The sequence below is a fragment of the Raphanus sativus genome, chromosome 9, assembly GCF_000801105.2.
Source record: "Raphanus sativus cultivar WK10039 chromosome 9, ASM80110v3, whole genome shotgun sequence".
Lineage (NCBI taxonomy): Eukaryota > Viridiplantae > Streptophyta > Magnoliopsida > Brassicales > Brassicaceae > Raphanus > Raphanus sativus.
Genome location: NC_079519.1, coordinates 23030172 through 23050676, shown reverse-complemented (window position 1 = coordinate 23050676; position 20505 = coordinate 23030172). Strand labels below are relative to the sequence as shown.

The window sequence follows — 20505 nt, the reverse complement described above, 5'->3', positions numbered from 1 at the left end:
GCAAGGTACGCGAGCCGCTTGCTATCATCCCGAGACCACTCTTTGCATCTCTTGAGTGCTGCTATTATCTGGTCAGTAGATGGTCCAACATTGATATTAACTCCCAACTTCTCCCAGAAAACAGACATCTCCGGCGTAACAGGACAGTACGAACTCTCAAGGTCCTCGATGTACTCACAGTTTAGACCAGTGAGCTTTTCAAACTCCATCAGTGAAAACCTCAGCGGTTCTGGACCAACGAGACACCACAGCTCATACTTCTTCTTTATGTCGAGCTGGAAACCGAGCATGAAGTGAACCAGCCTTGAAGCCCAACCAAATCCCAGCTCTTGGAACTTGATGAAAATTCCCAACTTCGACTCCTTCAGCGCTTCATATTCTCGATGATCAAGAGCATCCTCTAAAGCATGATGCAACGTCGTACAATATGTGTGATATGAAATGCTCTTAATTGGGTTGGGCTCTTTCCCTAATGTATATTACCTCCGGGGGAGTTTTGGAATATCCATGTTTTTGTCTGCAAAACAATCAAAGACAGAAACAATCAAAGACAAAAACAATCAAAGACAACAACCATCTCAAACAGACAACCATCCAGTATTGAAGTTCAAGTTATAAGTTTGGAAAACTTTCCAGACGACTTATATTAAGTCGTCCGCAAAGTCTTCCAGCTGGAAGACTTTCCAGACGATTTGTATTAAGTCGTCTGGCTTATATTTAAGTCTTCCGCAAAGTCTTCCAAGACATCCAATAGAAAAGTTCAAAGCCCACCTGGAAATTCGGAGAAGATATAGTCGCCTTCGACACAGTGGTTATAGATCTGCCAAAATAGACGACAAATTAAGAAGCGCGGTCAGAACGACTATAGATAGAGACAATGTTTTATGTTCTGAATTTCCAACATCAACCACTCGACAGTAAGAGAAATAACTTACCGGCGGCGGAGTTCGACGAGACGCCTCTGGGAGTCTCGGCGCTAGGATTTACAGAGAACCAGCAGAGAGAACGAGACACGAAACGGCGCTAGGTTTACAGGGAAACGTCGTTAGGGTTTACGGAGAAACGACGTTAGGGTTTCCTCTCAAATCTGAAATAGAGGAAGCGGCGTTAGGGTTTCCTGTCAAATCTGAAATAGAGGAAGCGGCGGTGAGAACGGTGCTTAGAACGTCGGTGATAACGTCGGAGATATAATCGGCGGTGAGAACGATGGATTAGAGAGAATCGACGGTAATCGCCTTCTAAATCGCCTTTAGGGTTTTGAGAGAAACGCCGTTAGGGTTTTTTTCTGAATTTCGCGAAACAGTGAATAAAAAAAACCATCTTATATATGTCCGGTAAATATCCGGTTAGGGGTCCGGTTTGCAAGACTTACTGGTAAGTCGTTTGGAATACTATACATCAGACGACTTACTAATAAGTCGTCTACCGTAAATATATTCACCAGACGACTTACTAGTAAGTCGTCCAGACCTTAAATTTAACCCCTAAACTAAATTGACTAAAATTAACTAACTAAACACGTTATAAAATCAAATTAAACTTGCTTAGTGTTTACTATACACAGAAATAAATACATTTGGGTAAATTTCATATTTTTCAAAAATACTTTTATGTTTTCCAAAATCTAACTCTAAGAACACATACAATACTACAACATATGGCAAAACCTAAACCAAAGAATATCATGACTCACTACTTTCACTCATCTATGTCGAAAACAATTCACTTTTGTTATATCTTAATTTATATGACTTAAAACATATGTTACTTATATGATTTTTATTTTTCGTTTATCAAAATATTTTTTACAAATTTTTTAAATTATTTTTTAAAAACAATACAAGACGACTTACAAGTTAGTCGTCTGGACGACTTACTTGAAAGTCGTCTGGACGGAAAACTTACGGGGTTAGAAACGTAAAAAACATTTTGGTTTTTTTGTTTCTACACAAGGAGCAGGTTGTAATTTCAATATCCCCTAAAGTCACTTTTGCATTTGATTCATGTTTGGGTTTACTTTTGCATTTGAAATCAAGTTATGAGTCATATTTAGCAATTTTCCCATATGATTTATGTGTAAATACTATTTAAATTCTGTAATAATATTGTTGAGAAAAAATTTATGTAAAGTTGTTGCCAAACCAATTATTTAATAATAAAAATTCATCATGTTTATACAGAAGCATATCAAGACAAAATGCGCACCACATAATGGTAAAAGCAAAGGTATGAGTTTAAATAGTAATAGGAAACAGTGATTCATAATCTGAACATTACGTAGACGAAGATGATGCAGCAACGATGTCTTGAGAAGCTGGTGCGGTAGCAGCGACGTAGTTCCTCGGTTCTACTCCTATGTAGACTTCCTCTTCCTCACATACATGACACATGGGGCTGCGGCTGTTCCGGAGACGAGCAGCTAAATTCCAATTCCCTCAACACCTGTCTCATGACTGGCCGTTCCCTCCTCATCAGATTCAAACAATTTTTGGCAATCTGTGCTGCCGCCACGATTTGTTCCACCTTAGTTTCATCTATGATCCGAGCATCGATAATTTTCGAGAAGTATGTTTTCATTCATGGCACGGTTGAAATAGGATGCAAGCGTTCTGTTTTCCGGTGACCGGTTGAAACAAATCGGCTTCTCGCCAGTAATAAGCTCGGAAAGCACAATGCCAACTGTACACATTGCTTTTCTCGGTGTACTGGTTTGATTGATAGTATTCAGGATCTAGATTCCCGGAGGTGCCTATCACTATTGTAGTGAGATGGGTTTGATCTTCAGATTCTGATTTTGAGATTCCAAAATCAGTAAGCTTGGCTCTATTGTTACCATCCAACATAATGTTGGCCGTTTCAATATCCCTATGGAATATCGGAGTCGATGCCGTGGTGTGGAAGTAACAAAGCGATTCAGCTATCTCTTTTGCAATTCCTACGCGCACTTCCCAACTAGCCAACGTTTATTCACCAGCTTCATTATCGTGGATGCGATCAAACAGGTTTCCGTGGGAGATGTATTCATAAACGAGAAGAGGAACCTGCGTCTCAAGGCAAAACCCAATAAGCTTAACGATGTTCATGTGACTTAAATGCGATAGAACGACGAGCTCGTTAATGAAATTTTGAATCTGAATTTCGTCGATAAGCATACCCTTATATACCCTGCCTTGGCTACCGTGGCCAGGGACCCTAGTTTTGCTAAAGTTTCCGGTTGCTTTGGCTAACTCCTTTGAAGTGAATATTTTTGTTGTGTAGACGCTGCCTCCCGTTGAGATAATTTGTTTCAGCAACACTAAACCTCTGTTGCGCTTGATTCGCATTTGCCTTCTAATAAATATGTATAATACACCTACTCCGACCAACGGCAACAGGGAAGGACAAACAATGAAGAGAAGTATCCCAACTGCAAATCACATAATAAGAGTGAAAAAAAAACTCACACTATAAGAAATAAAAATCGATTTAAGAAATTCAGTGTGACCTACACAAAGTAAGGTCTTTGATAGAAAATGACGTGTCCTTGTCCCAATTGCAAATTTGCAATAGTAGCTTCCATTTGTATGCGCACATTCTGATCGTTGTTTACAGTGATTAGACCAAGAATTGCAATATTCGTCGATATCTACAATAATTAAATTAACAAAAGTACTGAGATACAAGCTTCTATAATACAATAGACACGTTGAGTAATTGGAGTTCCTCCGCAAGTGTAGTGATTTTTCTTCGTTATCTAGGAAGCTCATGATATTAATTAGTGTATCTGCTACATATAGTATGCATAGATTAGCATATAAGAAGTTAGCAATTTTTTTTGACAAGTAGCAATTCTGTGTACATTATGAAGAAAATAGATTACTCGAAGTCTCGAACTTCTCTCTTATCACTGTTCCCATGTGATGATGATACGGTTCATTTTATATTGAAAGAAATAATAATTGACTTATATTCTAGGTTTTTGTTTGATTTTTGTTATGATTTGTGTGTATTGAATTGTCTTCCAATTATAAGATAATTGAAGACGATTATTTTTGTTTTCTTTAACTAATTTCTCTGTAAGTTTTCTTTTTGTCAGCATGTAAGGGGTTTTATCATCGTTCTTTTTTTCTGAAGATGTTGTGTTAAACAAAAAACCAACAAGATGAAAGGTTGAAACATACGTGATTCAAAATTGTTTTTTTCTCGTTGTTGGTTTCTTAGTTGGATTCTTTCAATAATATTCAAAGACGTTAGGAAAATAATTTATCCATGATGCTGCGCTGTGTTGGTTTGTTGCCAATTTGTCATCATCAAGCACATCTTATGATTCCTAGCGCTGCCAGTATTATCTTTTTTTTTTTGAAAAGAACGCTGCCAGTATTATCAAGGTGACTATATATCTATTTCCAGGATTAGAATATCCATGACAGATATAGAAATATTTTTCTTACGTTGCAGCATTCTATATTTAGTTGTTAGAGAATCACAAGTTCAATTTCTCTTCACACTAAATTGTAAAATCACCAATTTCTGACTAATCTACATTTATATATTTTACATATCCAGGAGTAGGAAGCATTTTAAGCTGCATTCATATAACAAGTGACTCCCAAAATATATCGATGTAGATGTCAACTGTATATTTAGAGAGACAAATTATAATGTAAAACTAAAAATATGGATATAGGTTTCAACTATATATTTAAGAAAAATCTATACTATATAAAAATTGAGGTTATAAGTCATTGAAAGTATCCACATAGAATTTAAAACGACCAATTGTATTATGACATATCAACATTTTAGTATGATATTTCTAAAAATATTAATATCACTAAAAATGTTAATATTTCCAAAAATAGTTTAATGAAAACTTTTTAATTTTAATATGAAAATCAGCATTTTAATTTATCATCTTTAAAAATATTAAAATGTCCAAATAATCTTGTTTCAAAATAAAATAGAAATAAATATGAGATAAGGTAAACTAACAAAAATATAAAATTATAAATAAACTTAGCTTGATAATGTCTATTTCACCATTAAACATGTAACGACCAACGCAATGACATTCAAACTAGTAAGAAGTGTTTGGATTCAACCTATACACATGTCGACATAGACACGCGCTATCAGTTTGAATTTTAGAGTCCAATTAGAGTATGCACTTGTTAAAAAATTATTCAAATATAATAATCAAAATCAACGTAAAAGTATTACTAAGATGACATGCAAGTCTTTTGACAAAAGAGAACATGCAAGTATAATAACCCTCAAAAGACACGCAAATAAAGAAACAAAGTTTATGTTAAAAAAAACTAAAGAAACGAAGGTTACATTAAAGAGAAGTCTTTGGCTATGTTGACGCCACAGCAAGTCGTTGGCTATAGTCCATCGCTTTCGGACCGTCTGCAATTTTATCATTTACGCATATTCTCTTTTAAAGGTCCCCAGCAAAGAAAACATGCAGTACTGTCCAAAAAAATAATATTTACATACAAACAGAATAGTACTAAGAAAATAACATTAAGGAATAATAACAACTCAATAACCAGTTTAGTCAACACAACTACAAAATTCTTAAGAATATTTATTCAGTTTAAAAAATGCAAATTTTTAAGGTGGTGGACCAGGACGTGATTACAATGTGGCTGGACGGACAGTTGACACTTCTTCAGTCTCAATTATTTCTGCGTGTTGACCCAGAAAAATGTTCCTGCTCATACAATTTTTCTACACCACATTAATTACATATTTTAAAATGTTGAAAAATGGGGGAAATGTTCATAAACTCCTATGATACTTTTAACTTAACGAGATCTCTCTTCTACTATAAAAATAGGGAGCTGCATAAAACTATAGTTTTGGTTTGGTAAGATACATAATAGCGAAATTACGTTAAAAACGATTTCACAAATATTTTTATCAATCAAAAAGTCATGTTTAATATGGTTTGGATGGTTAAAATAAGTTGCAGCTTTTTCTTTCAATCCCTGGCGAAACCAATAACACTCGAAAAGAATCAAACAAACAAATATCTTTGTATTTTTAAAGGGTAATTGGGTAAACGATTTATTTCTCTATGAAAAATATGATATACAGTATAATCTCTTTAAATTAATAATCGATAAATTAATATTTTTATAAATTAATATAATTTTATAGTCCCAAATTAAGTTTTTAGTTCAATTAGTATCTCGATAAATTAATAATCTCTATAAATGAATAAAAAATATAGTTTTGGTGTAGTCCCAATATTATTAATTTATAGAGGTTTGACTGTACTATCAGATATTACCAAACTATGATATCTCTACGAAATAAAAGTTTCAATTTTTTATCTACGAATTGAAAAAGTTTCAGATTTATTTCTTCCCAAAATAATAAATAATAATTCTAAACTTAATTACCCATACATCATGGTAAAAAGAATGAATAACCAAACAGTTTTAAGGGGAAATTCGGATAAATATCTCTATATGAGATTTTATTTTGAAAACTAAACCTTCATTTAAATCTTTTAAAAAACTACACTTTTCTGTAAGTAAAATGACTAAATTATCCAATTTGATATTTACACTTATTTTAATATTATTTTCTTTTGTCAACATTATTATTTTAATTTTTAAACCAATTCGAAGCATACTCATATTTATTAGAATATATTTTTATACTTTTGATGATAAAAAAACACATCGCCAACATTCATTTTCCTCGTTATCTAAATCACTAAGCATATCTTCTACATTCTCTAGTTCTCCATTTTGACTTTGTTTTAGGTTTGTATATTTCTTCTAATGTTTGAAAAAGCTGAAACCTAGTAAAAAGAAAATAGTAATTAAAGTTTTGGAGAACCATTAACGTGGAAAACATGAAGACAAACTTTTTTAAGATGTCATCTTTCGGGATATAATTGGTAAGATGTAACTTATAATTTAATGTTTTATCCAAAACTTTAGTTTCTAAATCTTGATTTAGTTAATTATGAGTTTTGGTGATACAAGGGTTGTTTGTGGATCTATGAACAAAACAAAATTAAGCTTTGTGCAAAAAAAAAAAGAATATAAAGCTTTGAGCTTACTGAAAGTTTCTTCTTAGCTTCAATATACATCTATTCTTCAGATTCTTCTGTCATGATTATGTATGTTATTGCACTAACAGAATTTTGATTCTTTTTGAATTCCTCTCAGATTATTATTTATGTTACCTAAGTTTCTCTATTTCTGATACAATCCAGATAAGCTTCGTAACTGATAATGTTCAAGATCTACAAATTGTTCCTTATACTGCTTAAATATCTAATGTTGATACAATCCATATCTACTTCTCATAACTAATATTTTTCTTTCATATGTATTGTCTCAGTATATGTAGGTATATGATTAAAGTATTTTAGATTCGCCTACATTGATTTGTAAACTGATGTTAGCTGTTACAGAACTTTAAAACACAAGCAAGCTAAAACACTAAAAAAAATTCTAACGCAATTCACGAATATCTTTAGTTAAAATCTGGATTAAAAAAAATTAAGCCAAGTTCAAAAGAAAAATCTGATTGTAAAAAGAGATGTAAATTTCAAATTTTCAATTGTAAATAAGGTATTTTCCAAATTATCCCTAGTTTTAAACCGAACAAAAATCAATTGAATAAAAAAGAATGACCCTTGCCGGATTTGATTTCTAACTACACATGTCGGCTGTGTAATCATCCATTAAACAGCTAATGACAAATTACTTTAGTTTTCCTCTGTTTTTGAGATATTCTTCTTCGTTTATGTGCTTAAAGGAGAAAACTGTTAGTTTTCTGACCGAAGTGAAGAGCGATGAAAATTGTTTTAGGCTAATAGATTTCGTTTGTTGTCAAAGAGTGAGAATGGATATGAGCCCTTAGTAAAGAGAAGTTTATGGCTTCTCCATTGTCACTGCTACTGAGTTTGGAGCCATAATCCCATGTCAATCCGATGGTGTTAATCTTAATCTGAAGAAGTTAGACGACGTTGAGTCATAAACCAAATCTGATCAGGGTAAAATTCTTTTTGTTACTCAATTGGTTTTTGTTTGGTTTAGTTGGCTTAAAATTATTTGGTTAACATTAAACCAGTTTAAACCATATTGTATGTATAACTAATGAGAAATGAATCTGAAACTTTTAATTTGTGGATAAATAGATTTGAAAGTTTTATTTATGAGAGATCTAGCACGAAGTCACGATGTTGTATCATAATTCTCGTGGGAAAACAGATTATTTATCCTGTTTTATAAGAATAGTTAATGTTAATCCTTCAAATATACAAAAGCGACGTTAATTCTTTTCTTTTATTTTTCTTTTTGAATTTGCAGGTGTTATGATAATTGTGTAGTAAAGATATACACCTACAAAAATGAATTATGGTAGTGGTTGTAAATTCACAAGCTAAATGTGTGTAAATAGACACGCCGGTGCATATAGGCGTACAATAATAGAAAAATTATCACAACTTTACAAAAGAAAGTAATTCGACAGTTATTGTTTAACTATTTGAGCTCATAAGTCAAATAGTCCATACCTAATATAGTTCATTTAGGCGAAACAACGAGAACTTTATAAAGAAACTATACATCAATAGTAATACATTATATATTTATATGCATATTCGCAAACATATATTGCCTAACACATTGCCACCGCCATTGACAAAATTGATTCTACAAGATCTGAGCAGTTCATAAACAGATTTTATTTATTTTAATGCGAAGCATGCATAGTAACAAGCTCCATAGTATAGTTTACGCATTGAATATTTACATATAATTATAAAACACTGGTGAGTTAGTTATACGTATCCCGATATCTCGTAATATAGTATTCCATTATTATCCGATTAGAGCCAGGACATGAACGGACATAGATCTTTACCAAAAACAGCTGGGCAGCTTTGAAGATGCAATGTCCGACGAATATAATATATACGTAACAACGCGTTTTGCTCACACAAGACTCCATGATATTGACTTAGAAAAAAAAACTACAAGAATCGGCATTATTGTTGTTTTGTTATATTATAATTAAAATAAAAAGGCGGAAACATTTAAATAACACATCACATAACTTAGATTTTGAATAAGACAATTGAAAATATGGACACAACAGCTACATTTATTCTAAGATTATTCATGTGAAAAATTTCTCCATGTCAGTAACATTTATATGGACCACCTCCCAACCTCCTCCACTCTATATAAACCCACTTAACCTAATTCTCCAAAATCACACCAAAACATCTATTTAATAATACACTAAAGAGAAACATGACATTTTCAAAACTCTTGCTCATGACACTCTTCTTGTATCTTCAAACAGTCTTCATTGCTTCTCAAATCCTTCCTTCTTCATCAAACTCTTCCTCAAGCATATGCAAAACGACGCCAGATCCCAAGTTCTGCAGGTCAGTGTTCCCACAAACGTCACAAGGGGACGTTCAGGACTACGGCCGCTTCTCCCTACGTAAGTCACTAACGCAGTCGCGAAAATTCACACGCACGATAGACAAATACCTCAAACGCAACAAAGGCTTATTATCACAATCCGCCGTTGGAGCTCTCGAAGACTGCCGTGACTTAGCTAGCCTCACTACGGACTATCTCACAACGTCGTTTGAGACCGTCAACGTCACAACATCGTCCAAAACGCTGTCCTTTTCAAGAGCCGATGATATCCAAACGCTTCTTTCGGCGGCGTTGACTAACGAGCAAACGTGTCTTGACGGAGTCAACACCGCGGCTTCCTCTTCGTGGACCATACGAAACGGCGTCGCATTGCCTCTCATTAACGACACGAAGCTTTTCAGTGTCTCGCTCGCTCTGTTCACTAAAGGGTGGGTCCCAAAGAAGAAGAAACAAGCCGGCTACTCTTGGGCCCACCCGATGAACACTCACCCTCATAACAAGCCGCTCCGTCACTTCCGTAACGGAGCTCTGCCGTTAAAGATGACGGAACGGACGCGGGCTGTTTACGAGTCTTTAAGCAGGAGGAAGCTCGCCGATGATAATGACGACAACTCTGTGCTCGTGAGTGACATTGTGACGGTGAACCAAAACGGAACGGGGAATTTCACGACCATAACGGATGCAGTTGCGGCGGCGCCGAACAAAACCGACGGTACAGCTGGATACTTCGTTATCTACGTGACGTCAGGTGTTTATGATGAAAACGTATTGATCGCGAAAAACAAAAGATATCTTATGATGATCGGTGATGGAATCAACCGTACGATTATTACCGGTAACCGGAGCGTCGTTGACGGTTGGACCACGTTCAACTCCGCCACTTTTGGTACGTCCATAATAGATATGATATGCTTTATTCACATTAATGACTTTAGTTTGTAGCTATTTTAGTTAGAATATACTAACATTATCTAAAAGGAAATTAATATTATGAATTTTATAGTATAATATTAGGAAAATAGCTAATATTGTCAAAAGTGTCAAAATGACATTCATAATAGCAATTTACTAATTTTTAATAAAAACATGCACCTTGCAATAGTTGAAATAAAGAAGTTTATTTATTTTTATAAAATAGAAATAAATAAGTTTTTTCTTGTAAAATTATAACTAAATAAGTTGTAGTTCCAATATTACCACAATTAGTTTTGAACCAATGATTCGAATTCAAAAGAGTTACTAAATTCTTTAAAATCCATGTCTCATTTTATGAATTTTCAACTGAATGAATTTTAGTATACTCAAAGTTTTTTTTCACAAATTTACAACTTTTTTTTGGACAAAATTTTATGATATTTTAAAACGAGTATTTTAAAAAATATATATATTTGTAATATTTGCAATAAAGAAATACACGCACTTTTATTTAAAAAAAAAAAGAAATACACGCACTTTTGCATGTTACCGACGCATATTTTTGAATTGACTTTAACCAAAAAGAATTGAATCGAACCTTTAAATGAGTGGTAGTTCAACACGTTTCTCACTATATGACACTCTTTGTAGTACTTCTAGGAGACTAGTGAACAAGTGACAAGACGCATTAACAATTACTGTACCATTCTTTTTCATTTTGGGTCAACTATTATCGTTTTTGTTTATAGTATTTGATAGAAACAAAGAATAATCGTCGTGTGTTTATTCTTTCAGCTGTGACATCGCCGAACTTCGTCGCGGTAAACATGACTTTCCGGAACACAGCCGGGCCAGAGAAGCACCAGGCCGTGGCGTTAAGGAGCAGCGCAGATCTCTCCATCTTCTATAGCTGCAGCTTCGAAGCTTACCAAGACACTTTATACACTCACTCACTAAGACAATTCTACAGAGAATGCGATATTTATGGAACGGTCGATTTCATATTCGGAAACGCAGCTGTTGTCTTACAAAACTGTAACTTGTATCCAAGACAACCGTTGCCGAACCAATTTAACGCTATCACAGCTCAAGGTCGTACCGACCCGAACCAAAACACAGGAACTTCGATCCACAACTGTACGATTAGACCTGCAGATGATTTGGTGTCGAGCAACTACGCGGTTAAAACATATTTGGGACGACCGTGGAAAGAGTATTCACGTACGGTTTTCATGCAATCGTACATGGATAATTTTATTGAACCGGTTGGTTGGAGAGAGTGGAATGGAGATTTCGCATTGAGTACGTTGTACTATGCTGAGTATAACAATACGGGACCCGGTTCTAGTACCACGGATCGGGTGGTTTGGCCTGGTTATCACGTGATCAACTCAACCGATGCGAATAACTTTACGGTTTCGAATTTCTTATTTGGTGATGAGTGGATGGTTCAGAGTGGTGTGCCTTATATGGCCGGTTTACTGTCGTAATTTCTTGTATTTGATTATTTGTTCTTACTTTATTAGTTCATAGTAGAACACTAGAACCTTAATAAACCGTTGTAGTTCTGGACATTATTTGAGAATATCATAAAATAATATCAAATTTCAGTTACATTTTTAACGAATCCAAAAGTTGGAAGAGATTGCTAGAGTAAATGATGGATACAAAAATTATACAGTGTCCACGAGTGACAAATATATCTATTCCAAAGCATCTTTAGAGCATCTCCAATGTATTACTCCAAATTTTATTTCAAAATGATACAACTCCAAAATAGAGTAAGGTTTTACTCCAATGTATTACTCCATTTTTTACTCCAAAATAGTTAATAATTGTTAATAATATCTTATACTTATAAAAGTTTACCAATTAACCCCAACTATTTTATGTTTGCAAAAATGCCTTAAAATATATTTTATTTAAATTGAACATTTATTATTAGAAGGTACAAGAAACTATAAAAATAGAATAAAACATAATATATAAATTGGTTCAATAATGAGCATTAGAATATTTTTCTCACAAATGATCAACTAATGCATTTGGTAATGAAAAATGAGCTTTTTTATCTTTGATAATCCCAAATTGAGCAAGAAAATTGTGAAATCGGTCATTTTCATCTTCTGCAGTTTTGATCTCTGGAGGTGGAGCTTCTCTTGCAACTTCAATTGGTGCATCGAGTTCACGCTCATCCTCAATTATCATGTTGTGTAAAATTATACATGTAGTCATGATGTCATGTAACACATTTTTTTTCCAAAAACGAACAGGTCCTTTCCCAATAGCGAAGCGTGACTGTAAAACTCCAAATGCACGTTCAACATCTTTCCTGCATGCTTCTTGTTGCATTGCAAAATATTTCTTTTTTTGACTCGTTGGCTCTTGAATAGTTTGCACTATGGTCGACCACTTTGGATAAATACCATCCGCTAAATAGTAACCCATATAATATTCTTTTCCTTGAATAAAATAATGAGCAGGTGGAGCACTACCTTGAGCAAGATTGGAAAAAAGATGAGAAGAGTCCAACACATTGATGTCGTTATTAGTGCCCGGCATTCCGAAATATGCATGCCATATTCAAAGATCATAATCTGCAACAGCTTCAAGGATTATAGTTGGTGATCCACTACGACCTGCATATTGTCCCGCCCAACCGGTAGGACAATTCTTCCACTTCCAGTGCATGCAATCTAAACTACCAAGCATTCCGGGAAACCCTCGTTTTTCACCAATATAAAGAAGTCTGGCAATATCACTAGACGTTGGTAACCGTAGGTATTTTTCCGAAAAAATATTGACGATGGCTCGACAAAATCTTTTCATACTTTCAATAGCCGTTGATTCGCCTATTTTTACGTATTCGTCTGTAGCATCTGCAGGGAGACCATATACTAGCATTCGGAACACCGCTGTTATTTTTTGAAGAAAAGATAATCCAAGTCTATCCATTGTGTCTCTCCGTTATATGAAATAGTTGTCATAACTTTCAACAGCTTCAATAATACGAATACGAAGGAATAAAGACCGCGACATACGATATCTCCTGCGAAACATCTTGTCGTTGTAGGTTGGAGTCTCCGAAAAATAATCATTAAATAGTCGAAAATATGCGCTCTGTCGATCACGGTAAATAAAAAAACGCCCCGGGACTGAGCCACCGTGAATAACCGAATTGTCTTGTTGGTTGAGAAGAGAATGAATGGCTGCATTGTTGTTGGAGATTGCAAGACATATGGCTTCTTCTTCGTTGTCGAAGCTAGCCCCTTATGCCCTGGGCGACACACGTGCTAATAATCTCCATATTTTCATCATCATCAGAAGAGGATGACGAACCAAGAAGATGTGCTATTTTTTTAAAACTGAAATTCATTGTGAGAAAGAATATTTAGAGAAAACAGTATGAGATTGTGGTGCTTACACTTATTTTTGCTGGTATTTATAGAGTTTTTTTGTTATATCTTTACTGATGTTTTAAATATATTTCTTTAAGTTTGGTTGATTTTGCATGGATCAAAACTGTATTGGAAAGTCCAAAATATTACGTTATTGGTTAAGATGTTTTGACTAACTTTGCATGGCATTGAAACTATGGGTTGTATGACATTTTTGACTGAATTGGACTTTGAATATTTTTTTGACCTTTGCATGTTAAAGAAATCATATTTTGAAAAACCAACAAAATTTATTCACAAACTTTTACACCTTTGCATGGCATAGAAAAAGAAAGTTTGACCTTTGCATAACATATAAATCACATTTTGAAAACCATTAAAATGTTGTCGTGATTCCATGACATAGTAAAAGATGTTTTGAACTTTGCATGGCACATAAATCACATTTTGAAAACTGGCAAAATTTATTTACGATAGCATGGCAAAGAAATATTTTTTTATCTATAAATATTGGTTTAGTTCACCATATAAAATATTTTAAAATATCTACACTACTAACAAAATGTCTATTCGTTCTTCTGGATATTCTCAAGAAGAGGATAAACTTTTATGTGAAGTTTATATGGAAATTTCTCAAGATCCAATTGAAGGTGCATACCAGTCATCTGATATGTTTTGGTCTCGTGTGATGAAAGGTTATGAAAACGGAAGGAAGACAACTTGGTGTGAGCGTACAAAAAGATCTATCCAATCTCGAATTCAAACTATTGAGAAAGCAACAAAAAAACTGCATGCATGCATCAGACAATGCGAAAATCGACGTCCTAGTGGTGTTTCGAATAATGATATCGTAAGTATCATTATACAATTTATAAATTTGTTAAGTTTTTTAAATTATTAATTTTTATTCTTAATGATATACAGTTTAATCAAACCAAAATAATGTTAAGTGAAGATCCACAATTCAAAACGGGTTGGAAATTTGATCATGTTTGGAACATGATTAAAATTTTTGAAAAGTTTATGGATGGTGCCACCTCTTCTAATGATCATGTCATCAATTCTCCACCAGTATCTCCAGGTTTGTCTTCATTTTCTCCAAACTTAGACAATGACGACGAGATTATCAGTGGATCTTCCTCTCAACGTACAAGTGGGGTGAAAAAGTCAAAATTGAAAAGAAAACTTGATGATCAAGCATCAACGACTATAAAATCCTTGGAAGAAGGAAATAAACAACTCTTGGAACAATTAAAGAAGTCAAGTGCAGAAAGAATGCAATATATGGAGAATCAAAAGCAAAATAATGCACTGAAAGAAGAAAACAAAATTTTATTTTGTGATTTGAGTTCTATACAAGATCCAAACGTTCGTGCGTATATTCAAGCTCAACAAATGCAAATAATATCAAAACGAAATGCTGAGTCACAAGATCAACAAGCTCTTTCGCAATCTTCTCCGTTTGGGCAATACTTCACCGGTCTTAACGGATCCACAAGCGATTTGCCAGATTATTAAATCACTTATCTTATCTTATGTTATTTTTATTTTATATTATTTATGTTTTTAATTATGTTATGCATTTTGTGTCAAATTATTAAATAATGGAATATCTTGTTTTTATGTTATTCTATTATTTTAAAATATTATTTAAGTAAGAAATAAAAAGATTAAAAGTTTAAAGGACCATTTCATAAATAAAAAAAGTTCAACTCCAAAATGGAGTAATGTGTAAGATTACTCCATAAATGGAGTAACCCTAGCCATTACTCCATTTTGAAGTTGAAAATGGAGTGGAGTTGGAAAGGATTTTACTCCAAAATGATGTTTGGAATAAAAAATGGAGTAGGGTTGGAGATGTCCTTATGTTGTTTTATACGCTATTTTGTAACTATCAAATTTGAATGTGCACTTTTCACCTCTTTAAAAATTGAATATGTGAGGTTTTGTCGGAATACAGAACAGAACTCTTTAAAAATGAGAAGATAAATGACGATTGACATACTCCAAGTTTAATGAAATTGCTCTCCATATTAAATGTAGATTTTAAGATTTTGTTGCTTCAAATCCATATTCCCTTTTGGTTGCTACTCCCTCTGTTTCATAATAAGTGTCATTCTGAGTTCATTTTCTTGTTACACAAAGAGTGTCACTTTACAATTCTAATGTAAATTATACTAACTTTCAGCTAAAAATTAATTGCAAACTGCATTGATTTTATAAATAATTTTATTTATCTAAAATACTATTGGTCAAAGAGGTGTAATTAATTACAACTTACATATATTTCAACAATTTTTTAATCTGTGTGAAAAATATCACAACTACACTTTTTAAAAAACGGAGGGAATATATAGTTTCCTCTATGAAATGTGAAGCTATCCAATAATCTGATTTAACGGTATATTGTTCATCTTTGATATAATGGTACATGAGATTATATTGGTTGGGTATGTATATGCGTCTGGCTCAGTGCCGGTGCTAGCTTAGTCCGAAGGTGGTCACATGTGAACCATATGGATTTTTATCAAAAAGATAAAAAATTCTTTGTATTTTGAAACAAAAACTGAAAAAAACGTTAGATATTTAAGCTATTGACCCATATAACATAATAAAATTATGCAAATGACCCTAATGAAAGGTTAAGCTGGCTCCGCCACTGGTCTGGCTGCTTTACAATCGTCTTCTGTTAATATAATAAATTCCTCTCTATTCCACTGTTTTGCTATATTCACTAGTGTTTCAGCAGATGCAAATAAAGGATGATCTGTTGGTAACCACTTAATATGACCGGACATTTACTTGAGAGAGAATAACACTATTGTAATGGGCCTATAATAGCATTAGAGAATTAAGACTATAGGGTCTTTCTCATTGGTCACAATTGTTTATTTCTATCCACTGTCAGCCACTAACAAAAATCCCAATATTAAAATTCAATTTCAGTGTTCATAAGCACCTGAGAGTGAATAGAACTGAGAAAAAGAAACAATGGAGAAGATAGAGCACAGGACGATCTCCACCAACGGCATCAACATGCACGTGGCTTCAATCGGCTCAGGACCAGTGATCCTCTTCCTCCACGGCTTCCCCGATCTCTGGTACTCGTGGCGCCACCAGCTCCTCTCTCTCGCCGCCTTAGGCTACCGCGCGATCGCTCCCGATCTCCGAGGCTACGGCGACTCCGACGCCCCGCCTTCAGCCAGCTCCTACACCGTCCTCCACGTCGTCGGGGACCTCGTCGGGCTGCTGGGCTCGCTCGGCGTTGACCGGGTGTTCCTCGTGGGTCACGACTGGGGAGCGATCGTCGCGTGGTGGATGTGTATGATGAGGCCTGATCTAGTCAAGGCGCTGGTGAACACGAGCGTTGTGTTTAATCCGAGGAATCCTTCTGTGAAGCCTGTCGATGCGTTTAAGGCTTTGTTCGGTGAGGATTACTACATCTGCAGGTTTCAGGTGAGAGTTGGAATCAATTTAGGTTTTTTTTTTTGTTTATTACTGTTGAAGATAAGATTAGGCTACAGAGTGAGTGGTATGAACTGTCACTTCATGGGACCTTCTTCTTCTTCATCGATCACATTGGTTGTTCATCAAAAGCAGATTACTTTAGCTAATTGCTTATTTCATGTCTGTTTGGTAGTGATTACGTCTTTTGACACGGAAATGTGGAATGTTGTTTTGATCAATGTAAACTGGGACGTATGACCAATCACCTACCTTAGACAAAGTTAAAGAGTAGTTGTTGAGCTTATGATATGCAAGTTGCAGTTTTTGTGAGTTTAAAATGGCAATTATAGTCAAATAGAAAGTCAAAGTCAATTACTTTATTTATTTTTGTGGTTGCTTAGGCTAACAAGTGGTGGGTACTGTGAATGTGTTGGCACTGGAAACTGTTACTTCATGGGACCCTTCTTCTTCGTTTCCCACATTGGTTAATCATCAAAGGCTAATTGCTTGTTTGGTGCTTAGTTGTGTGAAGTTAGTAGTGATTATCCAGGTTCAATATAGCAAATACGTTTTGCCATGGCATTGAGGAACCTTGATGCTGCTTGACTATTTTTGAACTAATGCGTCAATGTGTACTGAAATGGAACTTGCTCAACAAACCAGACAACATTTATTCTTGTGTTTGGATCTATGGAAACTGGGACCTATCACCTACCTATACAAAGCTCAAAGTAGCTTAGCATATTTTCCTATTTTTATGATTTGAAATGGCGGTAGTAGTCTAATAGAAAGTCAACGTTGTTTATTTTATTTGGGAATGTGGTTGCTATGAGTAAATGCAAGTTTGATTTGTCTTGTTGTTTCCGTTTGCTTTAAGTGGGTTCGGTTCTCTGTACTAGATTACTAATGATCCAGAGTGTTTCTTTCTTTATCTCAGGAGCCTGGAGAGATTGAGGAAGACTTTGCTCAAGTTGATACCAAGAAGTTAATAAACAGATTCTTCACTTCGCGTAATCCACGCCCACCTTGCATTCCAAAGTCACTTGGTTTCAGAGGTTTACCTGATCCACCTGCTTTGCCTGCTTGGCTCACTGAGCAAGATGTCAGTTTCTATGCAGAAAAGTTTAGCCAAAAGGGCTTCACTGGTGGACTAAACTACTATCGCGCCATGAACCTGTAAAGTGTCTTTTATGACTATCTAGCCTCCTCATGTTCAACTCATCATTATGATAACTCATGGTTGATCTGGTTTTATCCTTCTCTAACCTGTAGAAGCTGGGAACTAACGGCTCCATGGGCCGGTCTACAGATCAAAGTCCCTGTGAAATTCATTGTGGGTGATCTAGACATAACATACAACATCCCTGGAACAAAGGAGTACATACATGAAGGTGGTTTGAAGAAACATGTTCCATTCCTTCAAGAAGTGGTGGTCATGGAAGGTGTTGGTCACTTCCTTCAGCAAGAGAAGCCAGACGAAGTCACTGACCATATCTATGGCTTCTTCAGTAAATTCTGAACCTGCGAAATCAAGTTCTCAGGGGCACTTTCTTACTTGGTGTGAGCCTCTACTTGTAATGGATTTGATATGAAAGAGTACTGTGTATTTACTTGTCTCAATTCGAAATTTATAAGTAATTGTCATGTATAACAGATATCTGGTAAGACATTTACACACATCCTTGTGGATTAGTAAGAAATTAGGGGAATCTATTTGACTTGTGGTACCAGATTATAGCTGTTTAATCCCTAGATGTTAGAGCCAGATTATAGATTATACTATTAAACAGCACATGAACAACAATAATTTATGTTGACTAAAAATGGCTTTGTCATTATTTGCTATTTCCTTTGAATTTATAAGATGATATCTTATGATTCGCACACATGTTAATAAAGATTAAATATATATATTTTAAATGATTAGTTTTGTTAGCTGTATTTGTTTCATTACAAAATTCTATAAATCATACTATTTTCAGATTTTAAGTTATGTTTTAGTTTTAAATGCATTAACTAGCTTTTGACCCGCCCTTAAAAGGGCGGGTATATTTTTTGTTTTAATTTAATTTTTGATATTTTTTTCTTTCTGATTATATTTTTTTGGTAATCATATTTTTGTATAAATTTTAATCAAAATATATTTTATTAAACAATAGCAATTTAAAAATTGATTCAGTATCGCACACGATTAAGGCTGGATTACGGATTGAACTCGTCCGCTGACCCGCCAACCCGCGGGTTTTTAATTTTGTTTTGGTTATAAAATATGACCCGCACAACCTGCAAACAAATAATTTTGTACCCGCATCCGTTCTGCTTAATTTTAAGGTTATCTGGGGGTTATATATATTTTTAAATCATTATTTAATTTAATTTTTATAAAAAATATATTTATAATAAAAAATTATACATGATTTAAATAAGGGTGAGTGTAGTTATAGCTTCCCCTCGAATTTATGTTTAGCAGTTATCATTCTTAACCATTTACTTTATAATATTACTCAAACTCTTTTATCAGTAATATTAATATGCAGATAAGCAGTTATATATATATTTTTTTAAAATTGGACACAACTATTATCAAGAGGGAATGATCCTATTTTAATGGTATTAATCATAAATACGCCTTAAAAAAACGTGATAACTGATTTTGGTAGAAAAAAATTATAATATGGTCAGCGTTTTGATATGGTCAGCGTTTTTCTTTTTAACAAAAATATATTGATATATTGAAAAATCGTTAAAATAGGAAGATAGGCAGTTAAATAAATAGGAAGAGATAGTTGCAATATATTGATAAGAAGCAGTAACTGAATTTGGATAAATTAATTATTTGATTCCTGAAATGTATTTTTTTAATTATTTTTGGATAAATTTAATTATCCTGAATTTGGATAAATAAATTAATTGTTTTTTACATAAGTATTTGTTCTATTAATTTTGTTATAATATAAGACCCATTAAACTAAATGAGTTTATATATATATTTGATTCCTGAAATGTTATTGTTTGTTATATAAATCTTCAGAATTTAAATTAGATATGAGTCTTATTATTAGGTAACAAATAGGAGTAAGAGAAAATATATTAACCCTTTTGAATAAAGAAAAAAATATATGTTATATTATTTTTGGAGGATAAGCATTGAAGGTCCTACAACTATGGAGTAAAGAAATACATCACGTTTATATTTAAATGCAATTTAATGATTCTACGTAGTATTTAAGAGGTGGTTACTCAGTTAACAAATACTCCCTCTGTCCCATTTTAAGTGGTGTTTTAGGATTTTTATTTTGTCCCATTTTAAGTGATGTTCTCACTAATCTAGATAGAATTTA

At 34.0% G+C, this 20505-nt stretch overlaps 3 protein-coding genes and 1 pseudogene across 3 annotated transcripts; 2 read left to right on the top strand and 2 right to left on the bottom strand.

The window, feature by feature from the left end:
• Window positions 1-2573: 2573 nt before the first annotated feature.
• Window positions 2574-3323, bottom strand: LOC130500157 (wall-associated receptor kinase-like 22). Its single transcript, XM_056994901.1, has 2 exons — window positions 3001-3323; window positions 2574-2952 (listed from the first exon to the last, which is right to left on the bottom strand). Exons 1-2 carry the CDS (start codon window positions 3321-3323, stop codon window positions 2574-2576), a joined length of 702 nt encoding a protein of 233 aa, XP_056850881.1.
• Window positions 3324-9212: 5889 nt separating this feature from the next.
• LOC108823300 (probable pectinesterase/pectinesterase inhibitor 41) lies at window positions 9213-11937 on the top strand. Its single transcript, XM_018596470.2, has 2 exons — window positions 9213-10290; window positions 11115-11937. Exons 1-2 carry the CDS (start codon window positions 9267-9269, stop codon window positions 11807-11809), a joined length of 1719 nt encoding a protein of 572 aa, XP_018451972.2. The 5' UTR covers window positions 9213-9266; the 3' UTR covers window positions 11810-11937.
• Window positions 11938-12341: 404 nt separating this feature from the next.
• LOC130500156 (uncharacterized) lies at window positions 12342-13635 on the bottom strand (annotated as a pseudogene).
• Window positions 13636-16642: 3007 nt separating this feature from the next.
• On the top strand, window positions 16643-18882 carry LOC108823355 (uncharacterized). The gene is made up of 3 exons (XM_018596537.2): window positions 16643-17173; window positions 18102-18340; window positions 18437-18882. The coding sequence occupies exons 1-3, from the start codon at window positions 16709-16711 to the stop codon at window positions 18681-18683; spliced, it is 951 nt and encodes a 316-aa protein (XP_018452039.2). The 5' UTR covers window positions 16643-16708; the 3' UTR covers window positions 18684-18882.
• The last annotated feature ends 1623 nt before the right edge of the window (window positions 18883-20505 follow it).